The sequence below is a fragment of the Hetaerina americana genome, unplaced genomic scaffold (genome assembly GCF_022747635.1).
Source record: "Hetaerina americana unplaced genomic scaffold, ioHetAmer1.1.p SCAF_40, whole genome shotgun sequence".
NCBI classification, from domain to species: Eukaryota; Metazoa; Arthropoda; class Insecta; order Odonata; family Calopterygidae; genus Hetaerina; species Hetaerina americana.
Window position 1 is genome coordinate 3,901,353 of NW_027286986.1, and position 13,514 is coordinate 3,914,866.

Sequence of the window (13,514 nt, forward strand, 5' to 3'; positions counted from 1 at the left end):
TGTAATAGATATTCACAAATTGACTTTCATAATTAAGGTAATTCAAAAAAGCTGGATTTTTATTTATTTAGCATTAGTCTGAAAACAGCTCATTTTGGCCTTTATGTCGCACTGATAACAATTGTTACATATAAAAACACCCAAGCCCTTGCTGGAGGAAAGCTCATCCAGGTGGGAATCAAACCTGGCCCTTGGAATGGCGGGCAAGGACCTTACCCCGCCGCCATCGGGGCCGGCAAATTTGAATCCTTGATTAACTCTATCTTTCAAACATGAATTTTTCATGGTTCAATTTCCTCTGTTTCGACTGTGCATGATTCCATTATCTACTTCAAATAGTTCTTTGAAATATTTATTTGTGAAAAAATGTTATGAATGGCGCATCTTCTCCCCTTGTTTTATGTATAAATATAACTGTGTGTGCATGCGCGAGGTGATATGAATGATAGGTAAGTATATTTACCATGAGCACTAGATATTTTGCTCAAAAACTCAGTGTTAGTTTCATGTAAATATTTTAAGGAAGAAGCTATGGGAGCTATTTTGTTTTGGTTAGATCACTCCCTAATGTGCCTTAAATGTCCCAGAACAAAATCTAATTTTGCAACCATAAATTTCAGAGAAAAGTATGTAAGTGGAGAATCATATTGAGCAAACAGAAATTTTGACATAAATATTGGATATCTTTGGTTGGAACCTAAGGGAAGCATGAAGATTGCATGCAAGATAATTAACTAGATTATATGAATCAAATGGAGTTTCTGCTTAGATGAGTAAATTGTTCTAATCCCATCAATAAGGCTGGTGAGAATGCAAAGAGATGCAAGGGAAGTTGATGGCCAAACATGGTGATTGATGGAATACTTTTTTCTGATGAGCATTGCATGACAGCATAGGTAGGAAGTGTCACATTTGTTAATTTTAACTAAATGAAAATACCTATGCTTAAAGGCTGGTGGCATTATGTAGCTCATCATTTAGCCTCAAATTCATTCAGGGTGTTCTACCTGTGTGGTCAAAGATAGGTTTTGGATGGTCCATAATGCCTGTTTACAATTCTAGAGGACTTCCTTATTCTTTGCTATACTTGGCTACTTAACTTGTACCTGCATTCATGAAGTTTAGAGAAAGCCACTCTCTTCTTGCCTTTACTCTGTTTACCCAACATACTCCCTACTTTTTACATTCATATTAATCTTTACAATGTATTTCTGTATACAAATGCCCCCAAGAGAGCTATTTAGCTACCTTATGAATGTTTGGAAACCACTTTATCACCACAAATTTCCATAAATTAACTTCTTATTCTTCTGCTGCTGAGCTGGACCCCATATCCAGAAGTCATGCCACTAAATAATTAATGGAATTTGGAACTGTGCAAGTTTTCAGTCATGGATGGGATAAATAATAACATGCAGTTATATATTGTAAACATTTGTATTAAGACCAGTATTGCTAAAAATGCATAACCACAATTTTAGTTTTAATGTTAGTACTTTCCTGGCATTCACCCATTGTAGTGCCATTCTATTTCATCTCGTTCCTTTCACCATTTATATTGCAGTCCAAACTCCTCCACTTGTTCCACTGTCTTGTCCTAGTCTAATTTGGAGAGTTAACTGAACTTGGCCCACGAAGAGCTAGCCCACGACTATTTACCGGCCGTTGGAGCTCTGTATTTTTTAGTCATACCAACGTAAATATTTTTGCACGAAGTAACTAAGTAAATCCCCTAAACCATTGCAGTAATCTCACTACAATGGACATATTATACTCAGTGATACTCCCTGTAATCACTTGCAATTGTAAGACCGGGATGAGTTATGTAGTATATGATATTTGCGGAAGGCTTTTGAAGTATTGCATTGGGTGATGAGAAATTTAAAAGGAAGTAGCGTAGCCACAAAAGAAAAAGCATATAAGGCACTGGTTATCCCTATCCTAGAATACTCCTCCATAGTATGGGATCCATATGAGGTGGGACATATTAAAAAGATAGAAAAAGTTCAAAGAAAGGCAGCAAGATATGTACTCGGAAGGCACAAAAGAACACATAGTGTCACTGAAATGGAATAGTTTGAAAAATAGAAGAAAAAGGAGTAGGTTAGGTGCGATGTATAGAATTGTTAAAAAGGACGAAGCGTGGGAAGATTTATGGCAAGGGATAGAAAAGCCTAACTTTAAGGGTAAAAACGACCATAGCCTCAAAATAAAAATAAGGACTCAAAAAACAAATAAGAAAAAATACTCTTTTTTAAATAAAACTATAATTGATTGGAACCAGCTGCCTGGAGGTTTGTTTGAGCCCTTTCCATCCAATTTTAGAAGTTTTAAGTTGAAATGTAAAGCAGCCACTGGGTAATAAACTTCATTGTAGTTATGAAAATATTGTTTGTATGTGATGTGGAAGTTTGTTTGTATGTGATGTGGAAGTGTAATTATGTAAAAATATTTTGTCTCTTATCTGTTTTTATGTGTTCGTATGTAATTTTCGTTGTTAGAGTTATCTTTGACCTAACCTGACCGTTGCCACCAGGAAATTTGCCTAATTGCAACGTAATTGTGTAAAATAAATAAATATACGGCCCTAGAAAGACATCTACACTGAAGTTTGTCCAAGCGGGAGGTTGTCTTTTAGAGCGAAAACTAAGAGGTCGTAACGAAAACGTTGTCGATATTATCTGCTCAACTAGAAAAGTACTTTTCTTGAAAATCACCAAAAACACTCGGCACTCCCTACTCTATCACGACGAAGGCATGAAACCCAAATCCATAGCCTAATTTAGCATCCAGGGCCCAGTGCAGTCACCAGAGTCGCCCTTTCACACAAAAAATAAGAAAGTACTTATAAATATCTCCTAAACTTGAACATTTTTTTCTAAAATATGGCAAAAAACACTAAACCCTCTTTCCTCTATCAGCAACCTTTCGCATACCCCATGCTCATGGGCTGGTTTAGGACCCCGGGCCCACAATCGTCACCAGAGCCGAACTTTCACACACAAAAGAAGTACTTCACAATATCTCCTAAACCAGAACATTTTTTTCTCTACATTGTACAATACACACTAGGCACCACATATACGTTCGGCACTCTTTCGCTTACCCCATACTCATGGCCTAGTATAATAGCCAGGACCCAAAAAATATGACTACGACACGGCACTGAACTTGGCCCACGGTGAAGGGTCAACTCACCTGATTTTCCAAACATTTAAAAATATCTGCTTAACTAGAAATTTTTTTTCTCTAAATTTTCACATAAACACTAAGAACAACATACACTTTCGGCAGTCTTTCGCTTTCCCCATGCTCCTGCCCTAGTTTAGTAACCAGGGCAATATAACGTCACCATGGTAGTCTTCTCAAACGAGAAAACACAAAGTACTTCACAATATATCCTATACCAGAATATTTTTTTCTCTATTTACAATACATACTAAGCACAACATACACTTTCGGCAGTCTTTCGCTTACCCCCTGCTCCTGCCCTAGTTTAGTAACCAGGACAATATAACGTTACCAGGGTCGTCATTCACACGAAAAACAAAAAGTATTTCAAAATACCTCCTAAACCAGAGGACGTTTTTCTCTGAATTTTACAATACACACTAGGCACCACATACACTTTCGGCAGTCTTTCGCTTAGCCCATTCTCATGCCTAGTTTAGTAACCAGGGCCAATAACGTCACCATGGTCATCTCAAACGAGAAAACACAAACTATTTCACAATATCTCGTAAACCAGAAAAATTTTTGTTCTACATTTTACAATACACACTAAGCACAACATATTCTGTCAGCAGTCTTTCGCTTACCCAATGCTCATGGCCTTGTATAGTAGCCAGGACCCACCAAATGTGACTACGACAGGGCACTGAACTTGGCCCACGGTGAAGGGTTAACTCAGCTGATTTTCCAAAAATTTAAAAATATCTTCTTGACTAGAACATTTTTTTCTCTAAATTTTCACATAAATACTAAGCACAACATATTTTTTCGGCAATCTTTCGTTTACCCCATTCTCCTGCTATAGTTTAGTTTCAGAGGCCCACAATCGTCACCAGAGTCGAACTTTTACAAAAAAAAAATAAAAAAGTACCTCAAAATATCTCCCAAACTAGAAATTTTTTTCTCTAAATTTCACAATTCACACTAAGCAAAACATATACTTTCGGCAGTCTTTTGTATACCCCATGCTCCTGCCCTAGTTTAAAAACCGGGGCTCAATAACTTTACAAGGGTCATCATCTCATACAAAAACAAACCAATTACATTACAATATCTCCTAAACCAGAACATTTTTTTCTCTAAATTTTAAATTACATACTAAACACAACATTTCCTTTGGGCAGTTTTTCGCTTACCCCATGCTCCTGGCCTAGTTTAGTAACCAGGGCCGAATAACGTCACCACGGTCGCCCTTTCACACGAAAAAACACAAAGTACTTCACAATATGTCCTAAACCAGAACATTTTTTTCTCTAAATTTTTCAAAACATAATTTTTAGCCGAATATGATCCCTACTGCGGCGCGACAATTTTATTCTGATCCCCAATCGGTTGGGGAAAAAATATCATCTTGAATCCATCTATTCTACACTTATTCATTTTAACTTTATTGACAAGATGCTTCCTACCGTAGTATGATGGGGTGATAATAAATGTTCAACATCACTGATACAGAGACATCCTACCAATTTATGCAAAAGATTGAATCTGTAATTTAATTTTCGCTACGTGATTGATTCCCAGCCTGGTTCCTGTAATATTTATCATTTTGCAAATCTAGCTCCTCTACGATGAACGCGATCTGTTTTGGCAATCAATCCAACTTCGTCAGGATTCCTTTTTGATGATTCATTAACGCACTTCATGGGGAGCTCATATCGGGACAATATGCGGATCGGCTTTAAAGAAACTTGGCTTCATAAAACGGGTTGTGGGGAAATGCAATGAAAAAGATAAAGAGAGGTGTTATTTTGCTCTGGTTAGACCCTCATTTGGAATATGCCGAAAGTATTTGGGATCCTTGGGAGAAAATTTGGCAAAAATAATTAGATAAAGTCAGAGAAAATCCGCTAGACTCGTTAAAAATTGTTATGATAAGAACACAAGTGTGACAGGCCTCTTAGGGGATTTAGGCTGGGAACCACCTGAGGTACGAAGAGAACAAGCGAGGCTAAGACTTTTAGAAAGGTTCAGAACAAACGAGTTTAACTATGGCACTGAAGGAATTATAATGGCCCCACACTACTTAGGTAGATCAGACCACAAAGATAAAATAAGGGAGATAGATTCCAGCACAGATAGATACAAATACTCATTCTTTCCCCGAACAATCAGAAATCATAATAGTAAGAAACCGAAGACACTTTAGTATGTATGCCATTTTTTGTGGATGTATGATTTTGTGGTTTTTGCTTGCGGTTTTTTTTCTTTTCTAAATTACGGGTGGTGTCCTAACACCCCCCGCCACACGCCCTTGCGGGGTATTCAGTAGATGAAGATTCCATATACTAGCAGCATATTCTAAACGAGGCCTAACCAGCGAAAGATAACATTTCTCTTTCACCTTTTCATCACATTTACCCAGTAGATAAATCTGATAAATCCTAACTTTTTGTTAGCTTATCCACAAATTTCCCGCATTTGCTTCACCCACGAGAGGTCGTGAGTCAGGGTAACGCGTAGGCATTTAATTCAATTTACTCATTCCATGTCGGTGTTTCCAATGCAGTAGGCGTTCGGGTGGGAATTGCCATTTTTCTAAAAATTTATCATGACGCATATTTTGAAGTTTAATTTAATGTAAGTTACAGTTGATGTAAGTTACAAAGAAATAAAGCGTGTGGTTTTGCATCCGTCATCGGATATATAATTAGCCTCCCTAATTACGTAGGGAAGGCCGACTATTTTCACAAAATTAGAGAGTTAGATTGTCGAACTGATAGATTCGAGTTTACGTTTTTTCCGCGCAATATTCGCGACAACAATAAAAGAGGGGATACATAAGAAAATAATAGGTACACGCGGTCGAAAATAGCCATTTACAAGATTGAATTCCCACAAAACATTATATCTGTAAATACTCTACATAAATTCAAATCTGGTGTCCTAACGCCCCCCGCCGTGTACGTGGAGTGTAGGTGAATGTATACAAAGCCTATTGTAATTGTGAATTGTCCGTCCGGAACGCGTAGAATACTAACCGGTAATGGTGTCTGAATTGCATGTTTGCCTGCCCTTCTTGTCCTATTTGTGTAGGCATAGAAATAGCTGCTAACCTTGTAGCACTTGTAATATATGTTGGCATGTTGCATGATTGGTGTTCAGTTTGCCCCCTTTCCACGCGGCTTTTGGTGGATCGCGGCGCGCTAGGTGCATGAAGAAATAGAGTAAATGAATATAGAATGGCTGGTGACTTACAACCCCGTGACACACGTCCTTGCGACGGCTTGCGGTGTATTGTGTAGACGTAGATATAGAATTGTCCCGCTCGCATCATCCTCCCTTCCGACATCATTCATTCCGACTGTCTACATTGCCTTAAATTTATAGTTTTAAATTTCCCATATTTTCTATCATGCAAATAAACAAAAAGCGTAAGTGTTGCGCATTTTAGCTGTCATCGGTGCGAATGTGTGAATCTCCAGGATGACTGGTTACTAATGTTAATGTATTAATTAAAAAGGCTAAAAAATGGCTGTGTGTGTAGCAGTAATTGGTAAAGATGTATGTAAATATTATTTATGCAAATAATGTTTTATAATTTGCGTGTTGATTGACGCCTTGTCACGAAATGCCTTTTTACTTTATTCAGAATTCGCCAAAATATATTCTATGTCTGAATCCAAATCAAGAGCTCCAATTTCATTATCGGGTTCATACATCGTTAGATGTTGTTGAGGAAAAATTGAAAACCACAGGAGATCGTGATGTTCGAGAGCTCTACATCGGACAATTATACAGCACAGAAGAACATAAAATGTATCCTTAGAATTGCGTTAAAAAACCTTTTTGTTGTTGTTCCATATTTGCGAGTCGAAATCCTTAACCAATTTAGATTTGGATATGTCACTAATACTAGAATAAAGTTTATTGTTGTTGTCGAATCATCAAGCACTTCATTAAGAGACAACGAAGTCAGAATGGTAAGACTATTGCACTACAGAAATTATCAAACCCCTTTCAGAAGGTGATTTGATCCTTTTCTCTTTTAGATGTTCCGTAATTTGCATGCAGCCTACACTGATGTTGTATGCAACCCATTTTATATTCCTGGTGATCCAATCACATCAAAGTGAGTTTTATCGTGTTTGCATCTATTTGGAGAACTATTATTCGGAAGTGAATATTAGACTTATATTATGCCTTTGTTCTAGGAATTTTGATAATACTGTCCGACGCATTGTATCTGGAAACTGAATATTACATTCCTGTGTAACCTTATGCCGAAGAGGAATTCCAGTTGATTGAATTATGTACCTGTTAATGCGCCATCAGGTGGAAAGTTGGAAGACAGAAAATAAACCTCCTGTTTCTATTATTCCAACAGGGTTTATTACGGAATGCAGTTAAGTGCTAAAAGTGTTAGAGAAAACACAAAAATACTCCTTTGCACACATTTTTCTGTTTAATGCAAATGAAATAGAATGTATCATAATTTATGATGTTGTTTTATTTGCTCAGTACTTAACAAGACACAATAAAAACAAATGATAATTTGTTGATATGTTAGTGTAGGTTTTCTATGTGCTCAACAGCTCAATGGAAAAATATATTCGTGAAATGAGAAGTAGAAAAGATGGCAGTGTTGATTATATCCCAATTGAGTTCCATAAGTGTTCGGCTGAAATTATAATTGCAAAATGGTTGTGATACTAAGGGACTTTTTGTGGTAATTCTGCAACAAAATAAATGAAATTCCAGTAAGTGTGGTGAGTTCAACATAATAAGTTAATATCTCATGCAACTTAAATTCTTATGAAAGTACTAGGCAGAAGTTTGCCGGGAAGACCAGAGCAATTTTTGGGTGAAGAACAGTTAGGCTTCAGAAGAGAATAGAGAACAAGAGGGCTTGTGAAGACCATTGGAGAGAGACCTGTTTAAAAGATTAATAATACATTTTATTTGCCCAGCAATCAACTTGTTACAACTGTTACACTTGATTTAAGACATGCCAGGGGAAAGTAACAAAATACATACATGGATACAAGACATGGCATTATCATACATGGATCAGGCATTATGAATAAATTCAGCAATTGAATGAAGCATTTTTAGGAACATAAGTAGATTGACTTTGGATGCAGCCACACTTATTTGGGCCTCAATCTCAGCTGGGAGTTTATTATACAGTTGAAGGCCCATAAAATTTGGGCCAGCTCCTGCATTTTTTGTACCTACATATAAAACGCGCAGCTGCTCATTCTGCCTAGCAGAATATTTGTGGATATCACAATTTTTCACATACTCACATAGATTTCTTTTTGTATGTGCTACTACATCAAAAATATAAATACAAGACACTGGCAATACATCCAATTTTTTTAAACGGGACAGCAAGGGTCATTGTGTTTAGCAAAGCTCATTAGCTGGAAGACTTATTTGGACCGTGAAAATAGCCAAGGCCTTAGATGATGAACCCCAGTAAGGGATACTATAGGCTATGTGAGAATAAAGTTTCCTATAGTATAGTGCACAGACCTTCCCTGGACTACAACCTTGACGTGGTGGAAGGGCTTGTGCATTCCGATGACCCCTAGAGCTGTGCTGGCGGGAGTGATAATAATTGCTCCTGTTAGGGTCTCCCGTGCCGGATAGGTCGAAGGTTAGGAGCCAGACGAAAGGTAGTCCACGCAGCGTCTGTTCCTCAGTGAGGCGACTGCAATGGCGTCTGACCCCAAAGGCGTGGCCAGTAAGTGATGGTGACACGTTAAAAACACTATTGAGGAAGGCAACGATAAACCACCTAAATTATCATTCCCAAGATTTAAATCATGGACAATGCAGAGATTTTGAGTCCTGGCAACTACGGGGCTCGGCCCAATCGGCCGTGTGTCGTGCCTGGCAGCGGGGGAGGCAAGGCTTCCGCGGTCGTCATCCCACGAAACCCTTGCAGGGGAAAACCGGCAGCAGCAGGACAGAAGACGCAGGAAAAGAAGACCACATTAGTTAGAATAGGAACGTGGAATTTTAGGACAATGATGAGGACAGGGAAATTGGAGAATGTTAAGCGAGAGATGGAAAGGGGAAATATAGATATTTTAGGTCTATGCGAGGTGAGATGGAAAGATAGCGGGGATTACTGGAGTGATAAGTATAGAATAATATAAGCGGAGGGGATGAGAGCCAACGAGGGGTTGCCATAGTATTAAATGAAGAGGTAGGAAGAAGCATAGTCAACATAGGACCGGTAACGGATAGATTATTACTAGTAGAGATAAAAGCAGAATCGACAAACTTGGTTATTATTCAGGTATACATGTCACCGAGCAACCATAAGGAAGAAGAGGTCGATAGGATATACGATCAGTTAGAGGACATAATCGCATGTGTTCCTGCTGGGAAACATTTGATAGTGATGGGGGATTTGAATGCGACGGTAGGCGAAGGAAGAGATGGTGATGAGGTGGGGGACTACAGTTTAGGCACGAGGAATGACTGCGGGAAGAAAGCAGTTGAGTTCTGCAGGAGACAGGGGTTAGTCATCACCAACCCTTGGTTTAAAAACCACAAAAGATGCAGGTATACATGGAAAATGCCAGGTGACTCAGAAAGGTATCAGCTAGATTATATCCTGGTTAGACACAGATTTAGGAACAGTGTGATAAATTCCCACAGCTTCCCGGGAGCGGATGCGGACTCAGACCACAATGTAGTTGTTATGAAATGTAGCGTCCTTTTCAAAAAGATAAGGCAGGAGCGGCGGGTTAGAAAATGGAATGTAGAAGCATTAAAAGGTTTGAAAAGGAAGAAATACAAACAGGCGGTAGGGGAAATCATGGAGGATGGTAAAGAGCTAAGTGCTATTGAAGAAAAATGGGAAAATATCAAGAAAGGGTTATCGAAAGCCGCAAAAGACACCATTAGAACCTGGATGGAAACCATGGATCATGGATGAGATGATTAGAAAGATGGATGAGCGGAGAAAATGGAAGAATGTAAATACAGAGTTAGGCAAAATGAAGTAAAAAGAATTAAACAAATTGAGTCGGGCAACAAAGGAAGCACGATGGAAGACGCAGTGTGAGGATATGGAAAGTTTGCAGAGGAAGGGTGAAATTGGTGTGCTGTACAGCAAAGAAAAATCTTTATTGGGAAGTAAGAAAGGAACATCAATGATAGCAGTTAGAGATAAGGCGGGTAAGATAATAGTTGATGCAGGAAAGATCCAAGAGAGATGGAAGGAATATATAGAAGAACTGTATAGTAAAGAACTTACCAATAAAGTTAGACATAGAAAAGGAACAAGACGTAGAGGAAGATAGCTTAGGTCCAGCCATACTCAACGATGAGATAGAAAGGGCATTATGGGCGTTGAAGCTAAAAAAGGCCATGGGGGTGGATAACATCCCTGCTGAACTACTAAAATGTTTAGGAAAATGTGGGAGGAAGAGGCTATATGGGCTATTTCGTCGTGTCTATGAGGAAGGAATCTGGTCGGAAGACTTCTGAATATCTGAAAGATATAATAAAGGTAACTTCTACCACGGCAATCAATCCTAAGGTTAGGGTTGATGCTAAACCCAACGTCATGTGAAATTTACATGTCAGCATAAGGGGGCCAATTCCTTTACATGTGCCACCTGCAGTTTCTCACGAAGATCTGACGAATTAAAAATCAAACAGCCTGGTGAAGCTGAGGTTGAATAAATGTGTTACCGAGAATTGAGTACATGGCTTTAGTTAATTGCCCTGTGCTCTACCCACCTGGCTATTACGACCCCCGGATGTCACTTTTGAAGTTTGTTTGTTGTAATTTTATTTTAAAATTAAATTCCTTGAGGTTCCATTCCAATAAACATTTGATCATGGCATTACTAGTAGGTACTGTAGGTGTAAAATGGTTCAATCTATAGTGGTTGAGAAGAATATTATTACTAAGATTTGTAGTCTTAAGTTCTGCTTTAGTTAATTGCCCTGTGCTCTACCCACCTGGCTATTACGACCCCCGGATGTCACTTTTGAATTGCGAAGAATATTATTACTAAGATTTGTAGTCTTAAGTTCTGGTTTATTCAACCAGGTAAACTCATATCTCACCTTATGATAGACTTGCATTTTCTTATACAATGTCATTCATTGGAGGCATATTGCCTCCTAGACCAAATGCAACTTGAATCAGTCACACTTCAGATTACCAAGTGGAAGTGCAGGGAATTACAGGCATATCTTTTTATCATTCTGTGCACTTTTATTGGTATGTTATTTCTACTTCGTTGTTTAGGAGAAAATTGAATCACAAGACAAAAGTACACACAAGCAATGCATTATTCTGTCCTATTCCCAGGCCATTGCCTGGTCTCAACTCTTGTTAACTTCCACATAATTTTTTATGAATTCATCCCTGTCGAACGACATATTTTGATTTGCTTGTTGAGATGAAAAATAGCATGTCCAAGAAATGGAAATGATTTCCCGGGTTTGAAATGCTATCAAATGATAATTCTTTTTCTTGGGAATATTTCAAATTCATTTATTTATTTTTCATTAACCTCCAATGCAGCTTAACATTTTCAAATTGTTGTGTTTGATAATGATGGGTAAGTGAAATACAGGGAGCGCAGTGAAACCAGTGTTTGCCAAAGCTTACTGAGGGTAGAAAATATATTGTAGTTATGGGAGATCATAGTTAAATGCAGTAGAAACAACTTATTTTTTTGTTATTTAGTATCAAGCTTCATCAGAACTTCTTCCACTTCTTGTCTCTTATCAAATACTTAAAAAATTGGTGGTATGATCATTGTGTAGAAATATATTAATGCGGAAGGGGTTTAACCCTCATGGAATGAAAACAACCCCAATTTTGAGGGTTAAGGTTTTGGAAAATGGTTTATGATTGGAAGGATAGGTCCAAGATCTGTCGTCATAAATGAATCAATGGATAAGAGTGACTAAAGTCTCGATGTACTCATATTCCCAACAAACACCAGACACAGGGTGTGAATAATGCTTGTTAAATACGTTGTAATGTTAAGCACTCAAGTGGTGCAGTTGAGATAAAAAGAAAAGCTTGTAGTGGAATGGTCTTAAAGTCGAGCCAAGGAAGAGAGTAGACAAATGAATGTGCAGAGTGTTGGGATGAACAGTAGTGAAACATGGGCCTTTGCTAGGAGATGAGATTTGTTAGGTTATCCTTTTTATTTCAAGAGTGAGAAGGAAGGCCATTAAGACATGAATGTGGAAGAGGTTGGAGAGAAAAACAAACGGGTGGACAGAGTCACTTGAAGCAGAAATGCTGAACAGAGTGGGAGGGGGGGGGGTTAAAGGCTCATGAAGATAAAAGGGGAAACAAATCAGGATTGAGCAAGTGTGCAGAGGGAAAGGGATTTTAAAAATGGCTAATGAGGGAATAACTGAGTGGGAAAAGAAAATGAGTAGAGTTAAAATGTTAGATGAGGGAAGGATAGGCCTATGACAGGAGCAGAATGCAAAAATCATATTACAGTACCTGCCAATCAGTAAATTCTGTTCACAATCTTAAGATGACCTATGCAGAATTACTTTTTTAATACTTTCAATTAATCTCCTATTATAAATCTAAGTGTCCAGTTTGAAAGCTAATGGATAACTAACTCTATATAGAAGTTATGTGACTATTCCTTCGATATGAAAAATTTTGGAGGCAGAGAAACCATAGGGAGCATCCCAACATGTACATGGTTAATTATGAAAGTAATGCACATGATTTTATTGTGGTGCGACTTTCATTAGCAGTGTGGTAAAACTGGTCTGGAAATGTGGTAGGGGGTCTGCCCATCCAACAAAGCCGGTCGCCAGTTTGCTCCAAGCAGTTTGAGTGGAAAGACGTGCCTCTATGTGAAGTGCGTTTTTCGACTTTGTAATAAGGTGCGATGGAGCACCCAGCCACACGTCCTTCGTCGTTACTAACTTCCTGGCCTGGAGCACCACCCCCAGCCCCCTTATAGTCCTGACTTGGTTCTGTGTAACTTTTATTTGTTTCCCCAACTGAAGAGAGAGTTGAAAGGAAAGCTGTGGGAGACCGTGGAAAACATCCAAAAGCATGTAACTCAACGTTCCTGAGAGGCATTCCCGTCGAAGAGCTTCAGGGTGCCTTCCAGGCGTGGCAGACACGTCGCTATTAGTGTATTGAAGCAGTGGTAGAGTATTTCGAAGCATTTGAAGCATATGTACGAGTCCGATCAATAAATTTTCCAGAGAATGTGGATTACTTTTGTAGTGGACCCAGTATCTGGGGAAATGAGCGAAGTCCCATTTTATTGTTGAGGTGTGTAATTAGCTTCAATTCTAAAGTGCTTTAAATACTT

General features: G+C 38.5%; 1 protein-coding gene across 1 annotated transcript; it reads left to right on the forward strand.

The window, feature by feature from the left end:
- Positions 1-6,431: 6,431 nt before the first annotated feature.
- Positions 6,432-7,724, forward strand: LOC139692748 (trafficking protein particle complex subunit 2-like protein). The gene is made up of 5 exons (XM_071590996.1): positions 6,432-6,735; positions 6,824-6,990; positions 7,067-7,154; positions 7,224-7,303; positions 7,386-7,724. Exons 1-5 carry the CDS (start codon positions 6,703-6,705, stop codon positions 7,426-7,428), a joined length of 411 nt encoding a protein of 136 aa, XP_071447097.1. The 5' UTR covers positions 6,432-6,702; the 3' UTR covers positions 7,429-7,724.
- The last annotated feature ends 5,790 nt before the right edge of the window (positions 7,725-13,514 follow it).